This window comes from Peromyscus eremicus, chromosome 7 (assembly GCF_949786415.1).
Source record: "Peromyscus eremicus chromosome 7, PerEre_H2_v1, whole genome shotgun sequence".
Taxonomy (NCBI): domain Eukaryota; kingdom Metazoa; phylum Chordata; class Mammalia; order Rodentia; family Cricetidae; genus Peromyscus; species Peromyscus eremicus.
Genome location: NC_081422.1, coordinates 116,927,477 through 116,944,339, shown reverse-complemented (window position 1 = coordinate 116,944,339; position 16,863 = coordinate 116,927,477). Strand labels below are relative to the sequence as shown.

At 41.9% G+C, this 16,863-nt stretch overlaps 1 protein-coding gene across 2 annotated transcripts in view; it reads right to left on the bottom strand.

Moving 5' to 3' along the window:
• Positions 1–16,863, bottom strand: part of Kif15 (kinesin family member 15) — a 62,862-nt gene that overhangs the window by 5,495 nt on the left and 40,504 nt on the right. Inside the window, exons 21-30 of one of the 2 annotated variants that reach the window (XM_059268979.1) lie at positions 16,043–16,193; positions 15,803–15,888; positions 14,571–14,640; positions 13,990–14,076; positions 12,331–12,435; positions 11,384–11,506; positions 8,488–8,634; positions 6,575–6,676; positions 6,098–6,262; positions 3,727–3,833 (exon numbers count right to left, since the gene is read on the bottom strand). In XM_059268979.1, the coding sequence (XP_059124962.1) occupies positions 3,727–3,833; positions 6,098–6,262; positions 6,575–6,676; positions 8,488–8,634; positions 11,384–11,506; positions 12,331–12,435; positions 13,990–14,076; positions 14,571–14,640; positions 15,803–15,888; positions 16,043–16,193 (1,143 nt within the window). The remainder of the gene's footprint in view (positions 1–3,726; positions 3,834–6,097; positions 6,263–6,574; positions 6,677–8,487; positions 8,635–11,383; positions 11,507–12,330; positions 12,436–13,989; positions 14,077–14,570; positions 14,641–15,802; positions 15,889–16,042; positions 16,194–16,863) is intronic. The other variant, XM_059268980.1, reaches the window with a different exon arrangement.

Genomic DNA, 16,863 nt, shown 5'->3' with positions numbered 1-16,863 from the left:
TGAGCAGGAGACCATTAAATAAGGCTTAGTATAGTAGGGCTTCTTTCCTTCTTTCACATCTGTAGCCTAGTCAATGGTAATGAGACTTAAATATCAAGTCACCCAAGGTCAGGGCAAGGTGTGCTGTTTGTGCACTGACCCAAGATCAGGAAATCTTTTGTCAAGATTCAGACTATGTGGCTGGAGGGCTGGCTCAGCAGTTCAAAGCACTTGCTGCTCTTCCAGAGGGTTTGTGTCCCAACATCTACATGGTGATTCGCAACTACTTGTAACTTCAGTTCCAGGGAACTCAACACCTTTTTCTGGCCTCTCCAGGCACACAATTGTTAGATATACATGCAGACAATTTTATTATGTGTATTATTTATACACATAAAATAATATCCAGACATTAAGTATTTTAGAGTTTGGTAGCCATATCACATTTACAGCCATTCAGCATGGTGACTGAAAGGAGGAAGTCAGGCTTGGTGGCACACACCTTTGACTCCAGTACTCAGGAGGGAGAGGCAGGTAGATTTCTGAGATTCAGGCCAACCTGGTCTACATAACGAGTTTTAAGCCAGCTAAGGCCATAAAACAGACAAACAAACCAAGCAAGGTGACTACACACCAACAGAATGTTATTTATGAGCCCTATGAGCTAGACTGGGTTATAGTTTGCACACACATACACCTGAAAAGAAGTGAAATAATGGTGGCACACATCTTTAATCTCAGCACTCAGGAGGCAGAGGCAGGTGGAACTCTTGTGAGTTCAAGGTCAGCGTGGTCTACAAAGCGAGTTCCAGAACAGCCAGGGCTGTTAAACAGAAACCCTGTTTTGAAAAATCAACACCCCCCCCCCCCCCCGCAAAAAAAAGAAAAGAAGTGAAATAAAGTACTTTTGTGGTTTAATAAATGACTTGGGAAAGTTCTGAGGCTCTTCATAAGACTGGCAAGGTGTGGAGCACACAGAAAACAGGTGAGCAGATATCAGAATCACCTAGAGCAATGGTTTTCAACCTTCTTAGTGCTGTGACCTTTTAAAATTATTTTGTTGCTACTTCACAGCTGTAATTTGGCTGTTATAAATTGTAAATATATGATCTGCAGGATATCTGATATGTGACTCCCAAAGGGGTTATGACCCACAAGTTGAGAACCGCTGACTCAGAGGGAGCGGCTTATTACTAATGACTTATTCTAGTCCTACTAAGTCCGTTGTACTAAGACGTGAAGAGAAACATTTATATTCTTATCAGAGCTGCCTTTAACACTTTCAAATTTTTGTTATCTCATATATTTTAGACAGTCTCAGGACAGCTTCTAAAAATGCCTAGACCACTGGCAAGCTTCTAAGAGTTTTTTTGAAAAAGCATGGACCCAATCTAGGGAGTGAAATTCAGTAAGAGTCCCATCCCAGAGAATTCTTTCTGGTCCAATTCACCTCCCTGCCTTTTGTTGTTGTTGGAGACAGTCTTATATAGTCTGGGCTAGTCTTGAATTGGATATGTAGCTGAAGATGACCTTGAACTTCTGATCTTCTTGTCTGTACATCTTGAGTCATGATGTACAGGTATGTATGACTACACCAAGTTTATAAGTAGTCCCTCCTGTTGCTAATCCTCTTATAGAAAGTTAATAGGCAACATCATAATTCTACACCACACACTTAACAACTAGTTATTGAAAGATACACTCACCAGGACCCTATGCTTTACACTTTTTGTTTTACTTTGATTTTATTTGTGGTACTGGATATTGAACCGAGGGCCTTAGGTATGTTTAGCAAGATGCTGAAGATGCCTTGGTCTGCCTAGGTTGCTTTCCCTGAATCATATTGTGAAGTAGAACCAACTGGTAGAAACACTCTCTTTTTCTGCATCTTGGTACCTTATTTACCTAGAAACTGTGGAGGTTTTAAAGAAAATGGCCCTCAAAGAGAGTGGAACTATTAAGAGGTATGGTTTTGGTGGAGTGGGTGTGATCTTGTTGGAGGAAGTGTGTCACTGTGGAGATGGGCTTTGAAGTTTCATATTTGCTCAAGCCACACCTAGTGTTTCAGTTCACTTCCTGTTGCCTGCAAGATGTAGAACTCTCAGCTCCTTCTCCAGCACTAAATCTGTCTGCACACGACCATGTTCCGTCATGATGATAATGGATTGAACATCTAAAACTGTAAGCCACCCAATTAAATTTTTTTCTTTATAAGAGTTCAGAGGAAAAGAATTTTAGTATGTGGCCTAGACATCATTCTTGTGATAATCTGGTGAAGAAAGTAGCTGCCTTTTGCCCTTGTCTGAAGAGTCTGCCTGAGGCTAAAGTGAAGAGTTTGGATTAATTCCGTTGGCAGATAAAATCTCAAAACAGCCTAGTATAGACTCTGTGGTGTGGATATTAGTGGTAACTCTAATGAAGATTTATAATGAAAAGGAGCAAGTTGAGCAGGGTAAATTACAATATGAAAAATTTGAGGAGAAAGGGAGCACAAGGAAGTGGAATGGAGCTGAGTCCTGTGGTTCAAGGAGATAAACAGATTAAGAAATGGAATAAAGGGAGTGGTGACCTCAGGGCAAGATTCCACCCAGCTAAATTTCCAATTTGTGAGAAGGAATTAAAGAAAAACTTAGAGCCATATGTAGTGGTGTATGCCTTTAATCCCAGCACTTGAAAGGCAGAGAGGCAGGTAGATCTCTGTGAGTTTGAGGCCAGCCTGGTCTACAGAACAAGCTCCAGGAGTCAAGGCTACATACACAAGAGAAACCCTGTCTCAGAAAACCAAAACAAAAAACCAAAAAGCCAGGTGTAGTGGCACACGCCTTTAATCCCAGCACTCAGGAGACAAAGGCAGGTGGATCTCTTGAGTTCATGGCTATCCTGGTCTATATAATGAGTTCCAGAACAGCCACAGCTACCTAGTGAGATCCTATCTCAAAATCCCTTCCACTCACCCCTTCAAAACACAAAAACAACCTCCCCCCCCCCCCCCCCCGCAAAAAAAAAAAAAAACAAACCCGAAAACTTTGAAATGGAGGTAATTTGGTTCAAGTATTTCACATCTTCTGAATGTACTCCAAATGCTTAGTTCACAGAGCGGGTAGGTGGCTTATCCTCCAATGATAGAAAGCCACATGCTTGAAGAGCCCTAACTTAACACTAGTGCTGCCATGACAGGCTGCAGACAAACAATGCTGGGACTAGGCCTCACTATACAAAAACCAGGAAAAGCCACAAACTGTACCCTGCTGGAGACCAATCAGAATTGAGACAAACAAGGACTAAATGCTCTAGAACATAAAGGATAGCTTCCATTACTTTTATATAAACTGCCAATTTCCTTGCAGCAACGCCAGTATAAATCCCTGTTTGACAAAACTTTGTTGCCTCACTCCTGTCCAATCAGGAGTTCACCCCATCTGAACCCAGAATTCCCCTACCTCGAATCCTTTACTCCTTAAAAACCCTGCCTCAACTGAGCTCGAGGCTCTCCTGATCCAAATGCTGTGTGGAATGGACGGGAAGCCCAAGCTCGAGCTTGCAATACAGGCTCTTTGCTTTTTACAGGCGAACTCCGGGGGGGGGGGGGGGGGGGGGGGGCAGGGGGGCGCTCATGACTCGGGCATAATACCCTTATTAGACAACTCAAAACGCACTTCCCAGGTCTGGTAAAGCCCACATTCCTCATTCACTTAGGGATGTGCAGGCAGACCAAGTCCAGCTGGAGGACTTCTGGCTCTTACTCACCCACTGTCCTGCCTTGTAACATCATCCAGCTGGCTTTGCAGAAGCCAGTTTTTCTCTTTTAATTGCTGAGACTCCAGGCGCAGATTTTCCATTTCACACAACTGATCCTGAGAACACACCAAATAATTTTTTTTTAGAAAAACATCAGACTGGGTGCTATTTTACTTCTCAAGGTTGTGAATGAAGCTGGGTGTGGTGGCACACACCTTTTATTTTAGCACTTGGGAGGCAGAGGTGGGCAAAACTATATGAATTTGCTGGACATAAGGAGTTCCAGGACAGCCAGGTCTATGAAGTGAGACCCTGTGTCACCCCCGCCCCCCCCCCCCCACTTCCCCAAAGAAAAGGTTGTGACTGAGACAGGTATTCCTTTTTACATTACTCTTTAAGTACAGCACTGAGTGTTACTGGATTAAACACAGTTTGTAACAAGCTCTTGTAAGTCTCAGAAATGTGACTCACGAACATGCTCAGTGTCTTAAACAGTTTAAGCATATTAAAAACTGGTGCCACAGCATACACTCAAATTAGATCCTCACTTATAGCCAAGTATGGTGGCATATCCCTGTCAACCCAGCACTCAAGAGGCTAAGGAAAGGAGGACCATGAGTTCAAAGCCAACCTGGTTATATAGCTATATAGTGCTGTGGAATAATGCTTTTGTACACTGGTTTAATAAAACGCTGATTGGCCAGTAGCCAGGTAGGAAGTATAGGTAGGATAAGCAGACAAACAGAATTCTGGGAAGAGGAAGGCTGAGTCAGGAGACGCCAGCCCACCAACCAGGGAACAGCATGTAATGGCACACAGGTAAAGCCACAGAACATGTGGTGACATATAGATTAACAGAAATGGGCTGAGTTTAAATATAAGAGCTAGTCAGTAGTAAGCCTGAGCTAATGGCCGAGGAGTTTTAATTAATATAAGCCTCTGTGTGTTTACTTGGGTCTGAGCGGCTGCAGACTGGGCGGGACACAGGAACACTTCTGGTTACAATATAGTAAGACCCTATCTCAATAAGGTGAAAGGCAGCTGGGGAGATGACTTAGTGGATAAAACACTTGCCCCACATGAGTGTGAGGATCTGAGCTTGAGTTCCCCAGAACCCACTGAAACCTGTCTATAATTCTAATGCTCTTTACATTGGGGGTGGAGGTGGTGGTGGAGGTGGTGGAGGCAGTGGAGGTGGTGAAGGTTGTAGTGGTGGTGGTGGTAACAGAATCCCTGTAAAGTCTTTGGGTCAGCTAACCTCTGGTGCACACAGCAGCAAACAAAATGGAAGGTGAAGGCTGATGCCTGAGGTTGTCCTTCAACTTCACACACATTCTGTGGTACACATGTCCTCACTCATGCCTTAAACACACACACACAAAAAACCACACACTGCATCATATACAGACACATAGTCAGAAGAAGCAAGGGAAAGGAGAGAAGGAAAGAGCAAAAGTTAAACCTAAAACTACACTGAGGGGCTGGGAAGATGGCTCAGTCAGTACAGTGCCCACTCTGAGACCTTGCCTCAAAAAGTAAGGTGGAAAGTGATAGGGAAACACACGTGATGTTGACCTCTGGCTCCCACAAGCACATGCACCTAACACATACACGCACACATTTCAAACTGTGTTGAGATAATGTGCTGTAGGTGTTGAGCTGGCAAAGATTCAGCAGTTGGACAGCACTCTGAGGTGAAATTCAAGGAATCGGGCCTCCTATTCATTCATTGCTCATAGCAATGTGGCTGGTAGAGACTATGATACTATTGTGTAAAACCCCAAAAGGCAGGGGAAGGGCACCTACAGACTTAGTAAAGTATGTACTGAAAAGCTTTAAAAAGGCAGGAAAGGGCTGGGCGGTGGTGGCGCACGCCTTTAATCCCAGCACTCGGGAGGCAGAGCCAGGTGGATCTCTGTGAGTTCGAGGCCAGCCTAGGCTACCAAGTGAGTTCCAGGAAAAGGCGCAAAGCTACACAGAGAAACCTTGTCTCGAAAAACCAAAAAAAAAAAAAAAAAAAGGCAGGAAGGGTGCTGGAGAGATGGCTCAATGGTTAAGAGCACTGACTGCTTCCAGAGACCCAGGTTCAATTCCCAGCAACCACATGTCACAACTGTCCATAACTCCAGTTCCAGGGGACCCTCCCACAGACATACATGCAGGCAAAACACCAATACACATAAAATAAAAATAAATAATTTTTAAAAAAGAAAGGACAGGAAACTGGGAGTTCCCAGGGATAACGAACTAGACTGCAAGCAGTCAAGGGTAGGGGGAAGACTCTATGAAAAAGTTCTGACCTTCTGACCTTGGACCATCAACAGCTAGGAGGAAGCTGCCGACTTTTAAAGTTCACAGAAAAAAAAAAAAAGTCATGTACCTTCATCTTGAGGATTTCAGCATTTCTTAATTCTCTATCTTCATTTAGCTTTGTTACAAGGTGTTGCAAAAAAGTCTTAGAGGCTCGTCCATCCTCTATCTCTTGTTCTTGTGTTTCCAAGAGTTTTGCCAAATGAGCTTGAAAATGTGGTGGTGTTTTGGGACTCTGAAACAAAAATCATACTTCATCCAAATGCTTGATAGTGCACATGATGCTATGCAGATCTCATCTGTAGTCTATACACCTGATAAAATGTGCATTTGTATGTGTATGCCAAGCCCCTAGAGAAAGGCCATTTAGCTTATTTTTTTTAATTCCTATCCAAGTAAAACAAAAGACGTTACCAAGTAGAAAGCAGACAGGGGGTGTTAATGAAGAGCTTTTTCCTTAAAATTATAAGGAATAACATTAATTATTTACACATTCTTCTCATTTGAAAACCTGATTATTCTGAAAATCACTTTTTTGGAAAGGTACCTGTGGATACTCGGCAGCAGAATCCATCACCTGCTCTAGTTGTCTCATTTTGAAGTTATATTCATTCTTCTTCTGCTCTACTTCCTCTTGGTTTTGGTTTAACTGGCAAATTAAACAGATAACAGGTTACAGTTTAGAAAATAATTCAGAACACACAGTCCAATTAAAAAGAAAAGCTTCCTCACTGACAAGCATCAGAGGAAAGCAAATCAAAATCACAGTGTTATCTCCGTTAAGATGAAAGAGATGTGCTAGTGGAGGACATGGAGAGACTGTACTGCTTTGGATGTGTCAGTTAGTACAAACCCACAGCAAAGGGGAAAGTCATCCTTAGAACAAACTGGAACTCCCACATGGCCAGCAATCTCAGTGCTGGGTCTATATTTGGAGAAAACGAAATTGTGCATGTGTGTGCTCACATATGTGTGGGAGTGAGTGCACATGCATGTGTCTGACCTGTGGAGACCAACTGCTATTGAGGCAGTTTCTCAGTTCACTGCTTTAGCTGGTCAGTGTGCTCAGGGGAATTCCCTGGTTCTGCTTCCTGCATACGAAGATTACAAGTAAGCTGCCATGCCTACCTGGCTATTATGTGAGTTCTGCAAATCCAAACCTCAGGACTTATGCTTGCTTGGCAACTTCTCTATCTACTGAACCATCCCCCCAGTTTGTGATATAATACTTGAAGAGAGGGCTGCATCCCTATGTTAACCACACCCTTCTTCACAACAGCCAAAGTATATAGTAAACCTAATTATCCACCAACAGATGAAAAGAAAAAAAAAAAAAAGAGTAGTACCTACAAATAAAAGGACACTGGCTAGCCTGAAAGACAAGGCAAATTCTGTCATCTGCAATAAAATGGATGAACCTAGAAGACGTCACATAATTGATAGAAGCCAAGTGCAGAAACACAATGATCTAGCTTCCCTGTGGAATCCAAATAGCCTAACTCAGAGGTGTTGAGTAGAATAGCAGTTACCAGAGACTGGGGAGTTAAAGAGCTCTGGATGAGAAATGTCCATCAAAGCCTACCAAACTCAGACAAAAGCAAGTTTTTGAGACCATGCAATATATTTTGAGCACAACCAAAAAAAAAAAAAAAGGATAGTTCCAAACAGGAAAGACAGCAGTTTTAAAACTGTATCACAAACAAAATCCTAAGTGAGGTAATGGATATATTAACCAACTTGATTTAATCATTATATAATATATCCAAACATCAGAGCAACACATTGTGGCAGATAAGATGCCTGATGCCTCTAATCCCAGAATTCAGGAGGTGGAGGTAGGAAGATTATCACGAGTTTGAGGACAGCCTGAATTATAGAGTATCAGGCCAGTCTGGGTTGCCTATGAGCACCAGGCAAGCCAGAGCTACAAAGCAAGATTGTTTCAACCCACTCCAGCACAACCTATCAGTATAAACCTCATAAATGTATCCAGTTATTTATTGTGTAAAAAAGAGATTTTGTTCTGGGTGTAGTGGCATGTACTCTCAGCACTCCGGGAAGTGGAGGCAAGAGAATCATGAGCTCAAAGCCAACCTAGGATAAACAGTGAGACCCTATCTCAAACAACAGCAAAAAAAGATGTTTCTGAAATGTATATGCGTGTACAATTTATTACTTTGGAGAAGGCTATAGTTTTGTTTTAACATCTTACTGTTTTCAGTCACAACCTCATGGCAGACACTGCTGTCACGTGTCAAAGACCCAGGGCAGGGAGGGAAGTCGCTAAGTGAGACTCACACGAGGAAACTCAAGTTCACAGTCGATGGTGGAATACCAGAGTCTCTAATCAACCCATTTGCCTATTTTCTGTACACAGGGAACTTAGCCAAAGCAGGAACTCAGGACAACCGTACCACGCTGTCCCCTGCTGGTGTCTGAGGGGCTCAGTGTGCCACTCACCTTGTGCTGAAGCTCCTGGATCAGCACCTCCTTCTTGGTCAGCTCTTCCTGGGCAGACTGCAGTAGCCCAGAGTGCTTTTTTGAGACCTCAGTGAGCATGTTCAGCTGCTCGGTGGCATGGGCCAGATCTTCACACAGCATATCCCTCTGTTAGGGAGCAATGTCCAAAGGAAGCATTTCTTAACTGTGTCATTTGTCTCACAAATCATTACTATAACATTACTACAAATGATTAAAGTTAGCAAAGTTGTATATAAAAATCTTTAACATTTCTCCCCTCTGGCTTATGTGCTAAACCACTCCAAGACAACCCAAGCAGTGGATACACATGTGAACAGGCCTAGGGGTGATTTCAGTAGATTCAGTCTCCTGTGTGACGCTGGGTAGTAGCCTCTTCCCACTCAGGGTTTTAGAGAACACCCAAAGTGCAGAGCTTACTTAATGTCCTACTAATTGAGTTTTATGGGCTTGTATGTGTATAGTATTTGCGTGCGTGCGTGCGTGCGTGCGTGCGTGCGTGTGTGTGTGTGTGTGTGTGTGTGTGTGCATGCCTATGTGTTGTGTACAGATGTCAGAGGTCATGTCAGGCATCTCTCACTGAACTTAGAATAAACCATTTTGGCTAGACTGGCTGGCCAGCAAGCACCCTGGATCTGTCTGCCTCTATCTGCTGGTGCTATACTCTATGGTTACAGATTCAGGTTGCTAAGCCCAGCTTTTACATTTGCTGAGGATCCAAATATGGTCTTCATGCTTATGCAGCAAGTACTTTATCAACAGAGCCATGTCTTGAGCCTGACTCTGCGTTTTTATATCCTAGAATGTAAATAGCTGTTAAAGATGTCTCCAGCCCAGGCAGAGAAGGGCTGCAACAATTCACCATGGCACCGGCTATTGAAGTCTCAGAGAATTAGGTAGTGGAAAGTCACTTACACAGCATAGGTAGTGATCATATCAGAGCAGAATCTGCTCATCCTTCCTTCCCATATGGACATGTGCAGTTTTTAAAAGGATGATCTCAGGGTTGGAGAGATGAGTAGCTGTTAATAAAGTGCTGTTCTTGCAGAGGACTTAATTTTGGTTCCCAGCACACACACCCAGCATTTCATAACCACCATAAATCCTGCTCCAGGAAATCCATGGAGTACTTTAAGAGTACTGCATACACCCATACATACATATAATTGGGGGGGGGGATCTCTTAAAATAAATAAATAAATAAATAAGTAATAAAAAAGAGGACCCAAGGGGCTGGAAAGATAGCTCAGTCAATAAAATCTTCCCATGTATGCTAGTTAGATTGTTAATTTGATACAACAATCATCTAAGAGGAAAGTCTCAAGTGAGGAACTCTCTAGATTAGAGTGTGTCTTCAGGTAAGCTCACTGTGGGGAGCATCATCATGAGGCATGCTCGCTAATCATGAACCTGTGAGTTAGCCAGGGAGTGAGCTATTATGCAGCATTCCTCTATGGTTTCTGCTCTGACTTCCCTCAATGATGGATTGTGATCTGGAAGTGTAAGACAAACAGAAATGTTCCTGTCTAACTTGTTTTCAATCAGAGTGTTTTATCACAGCAACAGAAAGGAAACTAGTGCAATCATGAAAATGAGTTTAGTTCCTAACACTTATGTAAAAGGCTGGGGATAATGTCATGCCACTAATCCCAGCACTGGGAAGGTATAGACAGGACGATGCCCGGGGCTCACAGGGTGGGGAGTGGGGGTGGGGCCCTAGATAGCCTAGTCTAATCAGTGAGTTCCAAGGTACAGTAAGAATTTATCTCAATCCACACATGCAGGCATGCTCACTTGCTCGTGCACACAGAGGAACTTGCTACCCTACACTCTCCCACGGATTCACTCTTTCTCTCAGGTGAATTCTGTTTCACCTTTGGATACATCATAACTGAACACACAACTAGATACTTTAGTTGACTTGCAGTTTTTATTATATGTACTTTATACTTATATCTGGATTCTCCCTCTCTCTTCCTTCAAGACAAGGTCTTGTTGTGTAACCCTGGCTGACCTGGAACTTCCTAAATAGACCTACTTTGGCTTCCCAAAATAGTGGGGTTAAAGGCAAATGTTGTCATGCCAAGCTCTCATCAGTTTTTAAAAATTGGGATTTGAATTGGAATTACACAAATTTCTATGTCTACAATAATTCTGTATTTTCCTTTTCAAGTCTTCCTTTTCATCACTTGGAATCTCTCTGGTATCCTAACACTTGCTAAATTTTCTCCTTAAGATTCTGATACTTTTTTTTGTGAATAGGACTTAACAACTTAAAAAAAATTATTTATTTTGTATATAGTATTCGATCTGCATGTATGCCTGCAAGCCAGAAGAGGGCATGAGATCTCATTATAGATGGTTGTGCGCCACCATGTGGTTGCTGGGAATTGAACTCAGGACTTCTGGAAGAAGTCATCATCTCTCCAGCCCCGAGGACATAACAACTTTTACTGCTGATTTTTCAACAATAAAATAGTTCTCTCCTTCCTTCCACCATGTGGGTTCTAGGGATTAAAATCAGGTGGTCAGCTTCAGTAGAAAGTAACTTTACCCTCCGAGTCATCTTGTCCGCCCCTAAGTATCAATTACTCCTTTTAAAAAGAGTCCTTTAGTTATTCATTAAAAACATTCCTACATAAATAAACATACTGTCAAGTAATAAGGCACAAAAGAAAATAGAAATTTCTAGTACATCACTCGAGAAGCAGAGGCAGGGGAATTCTATGAGTTCAAGGTCAGCGTGGTTGACATAGTGAGTTCCAGGACAGCCAGGGCTACACAGAGAGGATCCTGTCTCAAAAAGGGAGGCAGGCAGGCAGGCAGGGAAAAAGAAAAAAAGGAAAGAAAAGGAAAGTGTCACATTAATAATACCTACCTCAATATCCTCTGAGAGGATTCTCAGTCTGAGAGTTTCTTTCAGTTCCAGGATGTCCACCTCCTGTCTCCTCATCAGCTCTCTGCTCTCCTCCCTGTCGGCTACAGCAGCACTGTATTTGCACTGTTGAAAATAAGGTCATGGACAAGAGCTTTCACTGCTCATCTGTACACCAAAGCAACTTAGAAGTGATCTCAGCTCCAGGTGAGGGCCAGATTAACAAGCTAACTCAGCAACACCTGGTGGTTGGTTTTGTTGTTGTTTTGAATTTTGTTATTTTTATGTGTGTGTATGCAAGTACACTTGCATGCCAGGTGTGTGCAGGAACCCACTGAGGGCATCAAATCCCATTCAGCTGGAGTGACAGGTGGTTGTGAGATGCCCAACGTGGGAAATGGGCCAGGTCCTCTAGAAGAGTAGCAGTTGCTCTTACCACTAAGCCATCCCTCCAGCCTCACAAACTCTTGTTAATGAAGCAATAAGAACTAGTGTACATGACAAAGAAAAACAGGACAGTTATAAAGGTGATAGAGAAAACCATCTGGCTTTGTCATCTCATTAGAGACTGCTTATGAAGATAAATATGGAGCAAAGCAAGCTCCTTTGGAGCAGAACAGATAAGGATGAAAATCTTCACCTTGATCCAAGCAAAGGAAGCATCCACATTCAACTTAAGAAACAGCTACTTCAGGAAATGGTGTTGAATCTCAGATCAGGGACACAATTCCATATAATAAACACCTGCAAGTTTAACTAAAACATGTTTCTTGAGGCAAATAAGGAACCCTACTTCAGCATTAACTGTTACTGGCAATACCCAGTTTATTTCTAATCAGTGGTTCCTGAATGGTGCAGAGAATACTATTCCAAGACAAAGACCTGGCACAGAAATGCTGCTGTCCAGAAGTGTGCCATGCTCAAGCTCAGCATCCTGTGACTCAACTTACATTTATGTCCTGTAGTTCTTGTTTCAGGGTGTCTATGGTTTCTGCTTTTTCACCACCTGATGTTCTTAACTCCTGGATTTGGTTCATCAGATTAGTAACAAGTTCCTGACAAGGACAAAAACATTATTTTCAAAACCAGTGACATTATGGAGATCATTTTAAAAGATGAACTGTTGCAGTTTGAATGTGAAATTTTTCTCAGTCTAATTTGAACACTTGAATCTCAGCTAGTGGTGCTGTTTTGGGAGCTTGTGGGCCATTTCAGAGGTAAGGCCTCGATGGAGGATGTGGGTACTAGGGTTATAAGCAGCACCAATCCTACTCAAGCTCTCTGTGCTTCCTATTAGGTGCTATGCAGTAAGCAGCTATAAATAGCTCCTATCAACATGGAGTCAGAATAAATCTTTCCTTCTATAAATTTTCTGGGGGAGTTGCTTGGTCACATCAATAAGAAATGTAGCTAACACACAAACCATTTCTGTTTCATAAATGCAAAAAAGGAAGTCAATTTACTTTAGTAAAGTATTATGTAACACTCTACCTTTCACAATTTTTTGTTTGTTGTTTGTTTGTTTTTGTTTTTCGAGACCCCTGTGTAGCTTTACGCCTGTCCTGGAACTCGCTTTGGAGACGAGGCTGGCCTCGAACTCACAGAGATCCGCCTGCCTCTGCCTCCCGAGTGCTGGGATTAAAGGCGTGCACCACCACCGCTTGGCCTTTCACAACTTTTTTTAAAAAATTTTCTTTTTTCTTTTTTGAGACAGGGCTTTACTATGTAGCTCAGGTTAGCTTCCAAGTATTCATGTACCTCAGGCTGGCCCCTTATCTACTGCCCTTCTTGCCTGAGTCTCCTAACAGCTGGTATGACAGGTGCAGACCATTATGCTCATTTTTATATTTGCATAGACAAATATTTTATTATTCTGGAAAAGTCAGCAATAAAGATTTGAGACTTATTGTATCATGAACTTACAGTCAGTGAGAAAGTGTCAAAGTAATATCAGCATTCTAGCTGAAAAGGCAAGATGTGTTACATAAGCTCTCTAAAGGAACAGTGTATGCTGGACATAGTGGTGTACACCTTTCATCTCAGTGTTAGGGAGGCAAAGACAGGTGGCGGATCTCTGTGAGTTTGAGGCCAGCCTAGTCTACATAAAAAGTTCCAAGCCATTCAGGACTACATAGTGATACCTTGTCTCAAATAAATAAATAAATAAATAAATAAATAAATAAATAAATAAATAGAAAATTAAAAAGAGCCTGAATGTGCGCGGAGCAGACCGTTTTCAGTTACCGTGGAGGTAAGAAATGGTACAGGACGGCCAGGCGGTGGTGGCGCACGCCTTTAATCCCAGCACTCGGGAGGCAGAGCCAGGCGGATCTCTGTGAGTTCGAGGCCAGCCTGGGCTACCAAGTGAGTTCCAGGAAAGGCGCAAAGCTACACAGAGAAACCCTGTCTCAAAAAAAAAAAAAAAAAAAAAAAAAAAAAGAAATGGTACAGGAGATAGGAATGATATATCTGTATCCCAGAAGCTGAGGTGGTCTCAAAGTCAGCTCGGGCTACATAGAGAAACCAAGGCTCTAAAATTAAACATACAACACCAACAGCAAAAAATAAGGAAACAAAATGCAGAAGCATAAAACTCAAACTTTCTCTACCTTGTCAGAATCTCTAGACTTTTCCAGAGAACTGATCACATTTTCAGTAGCAAGCAAGTTTTCTTCTAGTTTCTGTACTTTTGCCATCTATGGGGAAAAACAAATAGTTTTAGAAAATAATTAAAAACAACAAAAACAAGCTGATAACTGCTTTGCATATTACAGAGTCTATATTAACAAGGCCTGGAGTGGTCTGTGGTCTCTATTAAGTGAGCACCAGCAGCTATCATTATCGCCACCTAGAAGTCAGAAAGGGTTAAAAGTGACCAAGTGTGGTGACACAAGCCTTTAATCCCAGCATTCTGTGAGCTGGAGACCAGTTTGGTCTACAAAGCAAGTTCCAGGCCAACCAGGATTACCCAGAGATACCCTGTCTCAGAAACAAACAAACATGATGTAGGAATGTATCTCCTTGGTAGAAGCCTAAGTTTAAACCTTAACAACAACAACAAAAACCTAGTCAAAATTTCAGTCTTATTGTTAGTGACTTCTAACACTGAATGCTGAAACAGTTTCTTTTTTTAGACTTCAGGAATAAAAGTTACCAATTTCCAATTCTAGACTCAGAATAAGAAGCTGACCTGCTGCTCACATTTGGCCTTCTCTTTCTGTTTCTCCTGACGCACAGCCTCAAGAACTTTTAAGATTTCTCTGGAAAAGAAGAATTAAGTAAACATGAACTGAGTGTGCACCTAGAAGAAATTAAATGCCATACAAATGAAGTCTACTAGGCAAATCCTGAGTTAGAGAGCATATTCCCACGGAGGTCAGAAAGGTGAATGCATTTGTTAACAACTATTTAGTAAGAAATTATTTTTGTGCCACAACTCTACTTTTCCTGTGTTTGGTATTTGATAACCCAACACACAGCATTTACTGCCATCTGTCTGAGATAGAATGTGAAGTCCATGACCACAGGGATGTCTCATTTACTGTTTCACTCTACATATTCTAGCACCTACAGCACAGACCTGGCTTATTGGATATGATTAAATGTTTGCTGTCTATATCCCAAGTAGGGGCATGCTCTAAATTCACTGTGTATCAGGGCCAAGAGTAGTCATAAAAAAAACCACTGTAAATAGTAACTGAAAAACAGTTCTTCTCCCTAGTGTGATCATGAGATCACTGACAGACTCACTGAAATAGAAAGAAAAATAACTCGGAGAGGGAGAAGAGAGACTTAATGAGAATTTGGGGGGGGAAAAAAAAGAATAGAAAAAGATTGACAGAAACAGAAATAAAAGTCACTCCCTACCCCCCAATAATAAAAGGATAATCAGAAGCCTGGTGTGGTGTCTATCAATCTCAGCACTCAGGAAGCAGAGGCAGGCAGGTGGATCTCTATGAGTTCTAGGTTATCCAGGACTACATAGTGAGACACTGTCTCCAAAAAAACCAAAACTAACAAATCAACCAACCAACCAACCAACCAACCAACCAACCACTAACCAACCAACAACACCTCCCCCAAAAATAAAACAAACAAAAATATAGTCATATAATTCATACTGTGACTTACATATGGCCCTCACTCTGATCACTATCAGCTACTTGTGTAGAAGTATCACAGCTACTTAGCTACATCCGCAACTGAAAATAACTCTCCACAAGGTGTAAGAAAAGCACAAGTTGAAAGCTGTGCACAGTGGTGCATGTCTGTATTTCTAGTACCTGGGAGACCCAGGCAGAAGGACTGCAGGTTTAAGGCCAGCCTTCACTAGACAGTGAGATCCTACAGTCCCCCAAAGCAAGATAAAGAATGTAGTATTGAACAATATTCTAATCAATGGGAAGAATTAACAGCACTCACTTAGAGCTATTTTCTTTATCTTCTTCAAATTGTAATGACAATTTGTTGTTGCGTTCTTTTTCTGCCTCAAAAAGCTCCATCAAATTCTAAAAGACAACTGTGTATTAGGTTTGAAGTGACAGGAGTATTAGGCAGTTAACAAACATCAAGACTGTGGTTGGCAAAGGAAGTCAGAGGATACAGGACAGGAACCACAGATCCAGGATACATCCACCAGTTATAACAATGCTCATCACTTACATGCAGATCAGACTTCAAAGTTTCATTTTCTTGTTTGCAGTTTTGGAGCTTTTTTGAAAGTTGGTCAATTTCAAATTTCATTACTTCTTGTAAGTTATCATAGGAATCTTGTAGGCAGGCTTGGCTCTCAAGAAGCTTTTCATTTTCTAGTCTTTACCAGCAAGATATTTTAAAATGGAAAGTATAAACATTTGTTTCTATGAGTCAGATTTTCTGAAGTTCAAGTTTTCCTATCACAAACCATTTACATTTGTCAGAGAGCTGTCATGGTCTTGTGTGGAATGAAATGCCCTTGGTACTCATGTGAGAACCACTAAACCAGAAGATATGGATGGAAAGGGAGTGTTAGCCTGAAGCATCTCTTCCACATCCTTGTTCATGTGGTTAAAGGATTGGCAATTTATTAGCTAGCTGACAATTGGTGATGAGGCTCATGAGAGTGTTTCTAGCCAGGCACTAGCCACTCAATTTACACCTTTTGTCAACAATTCAACACCAACCATTTATGACAAAGTCTAGCTCTAGGAAGATGTGATAGAAAATATGGCTTCTTCCTAAGCAAGAGAGTATAACCTCAGCAAAGAACTACTTGTTGCTTGTTCAGTTACACCACCTTGCTCCTTTCCCCAACACACTGCATCATGTGCAGTATCCAGTGGTCAGCCAAAAAAAGAGCCAATAATCTCATCTCTGAACCATGCAAAACAGATGTCTTGTCTTATACACTGCTAACCAGATGAAGAACCATATACTGTGCAAATGAAGGAGGCAGAAGCAGCGAATTACAAAGGACAATGAAGTAGCTGTTAAAGATGAGAAGT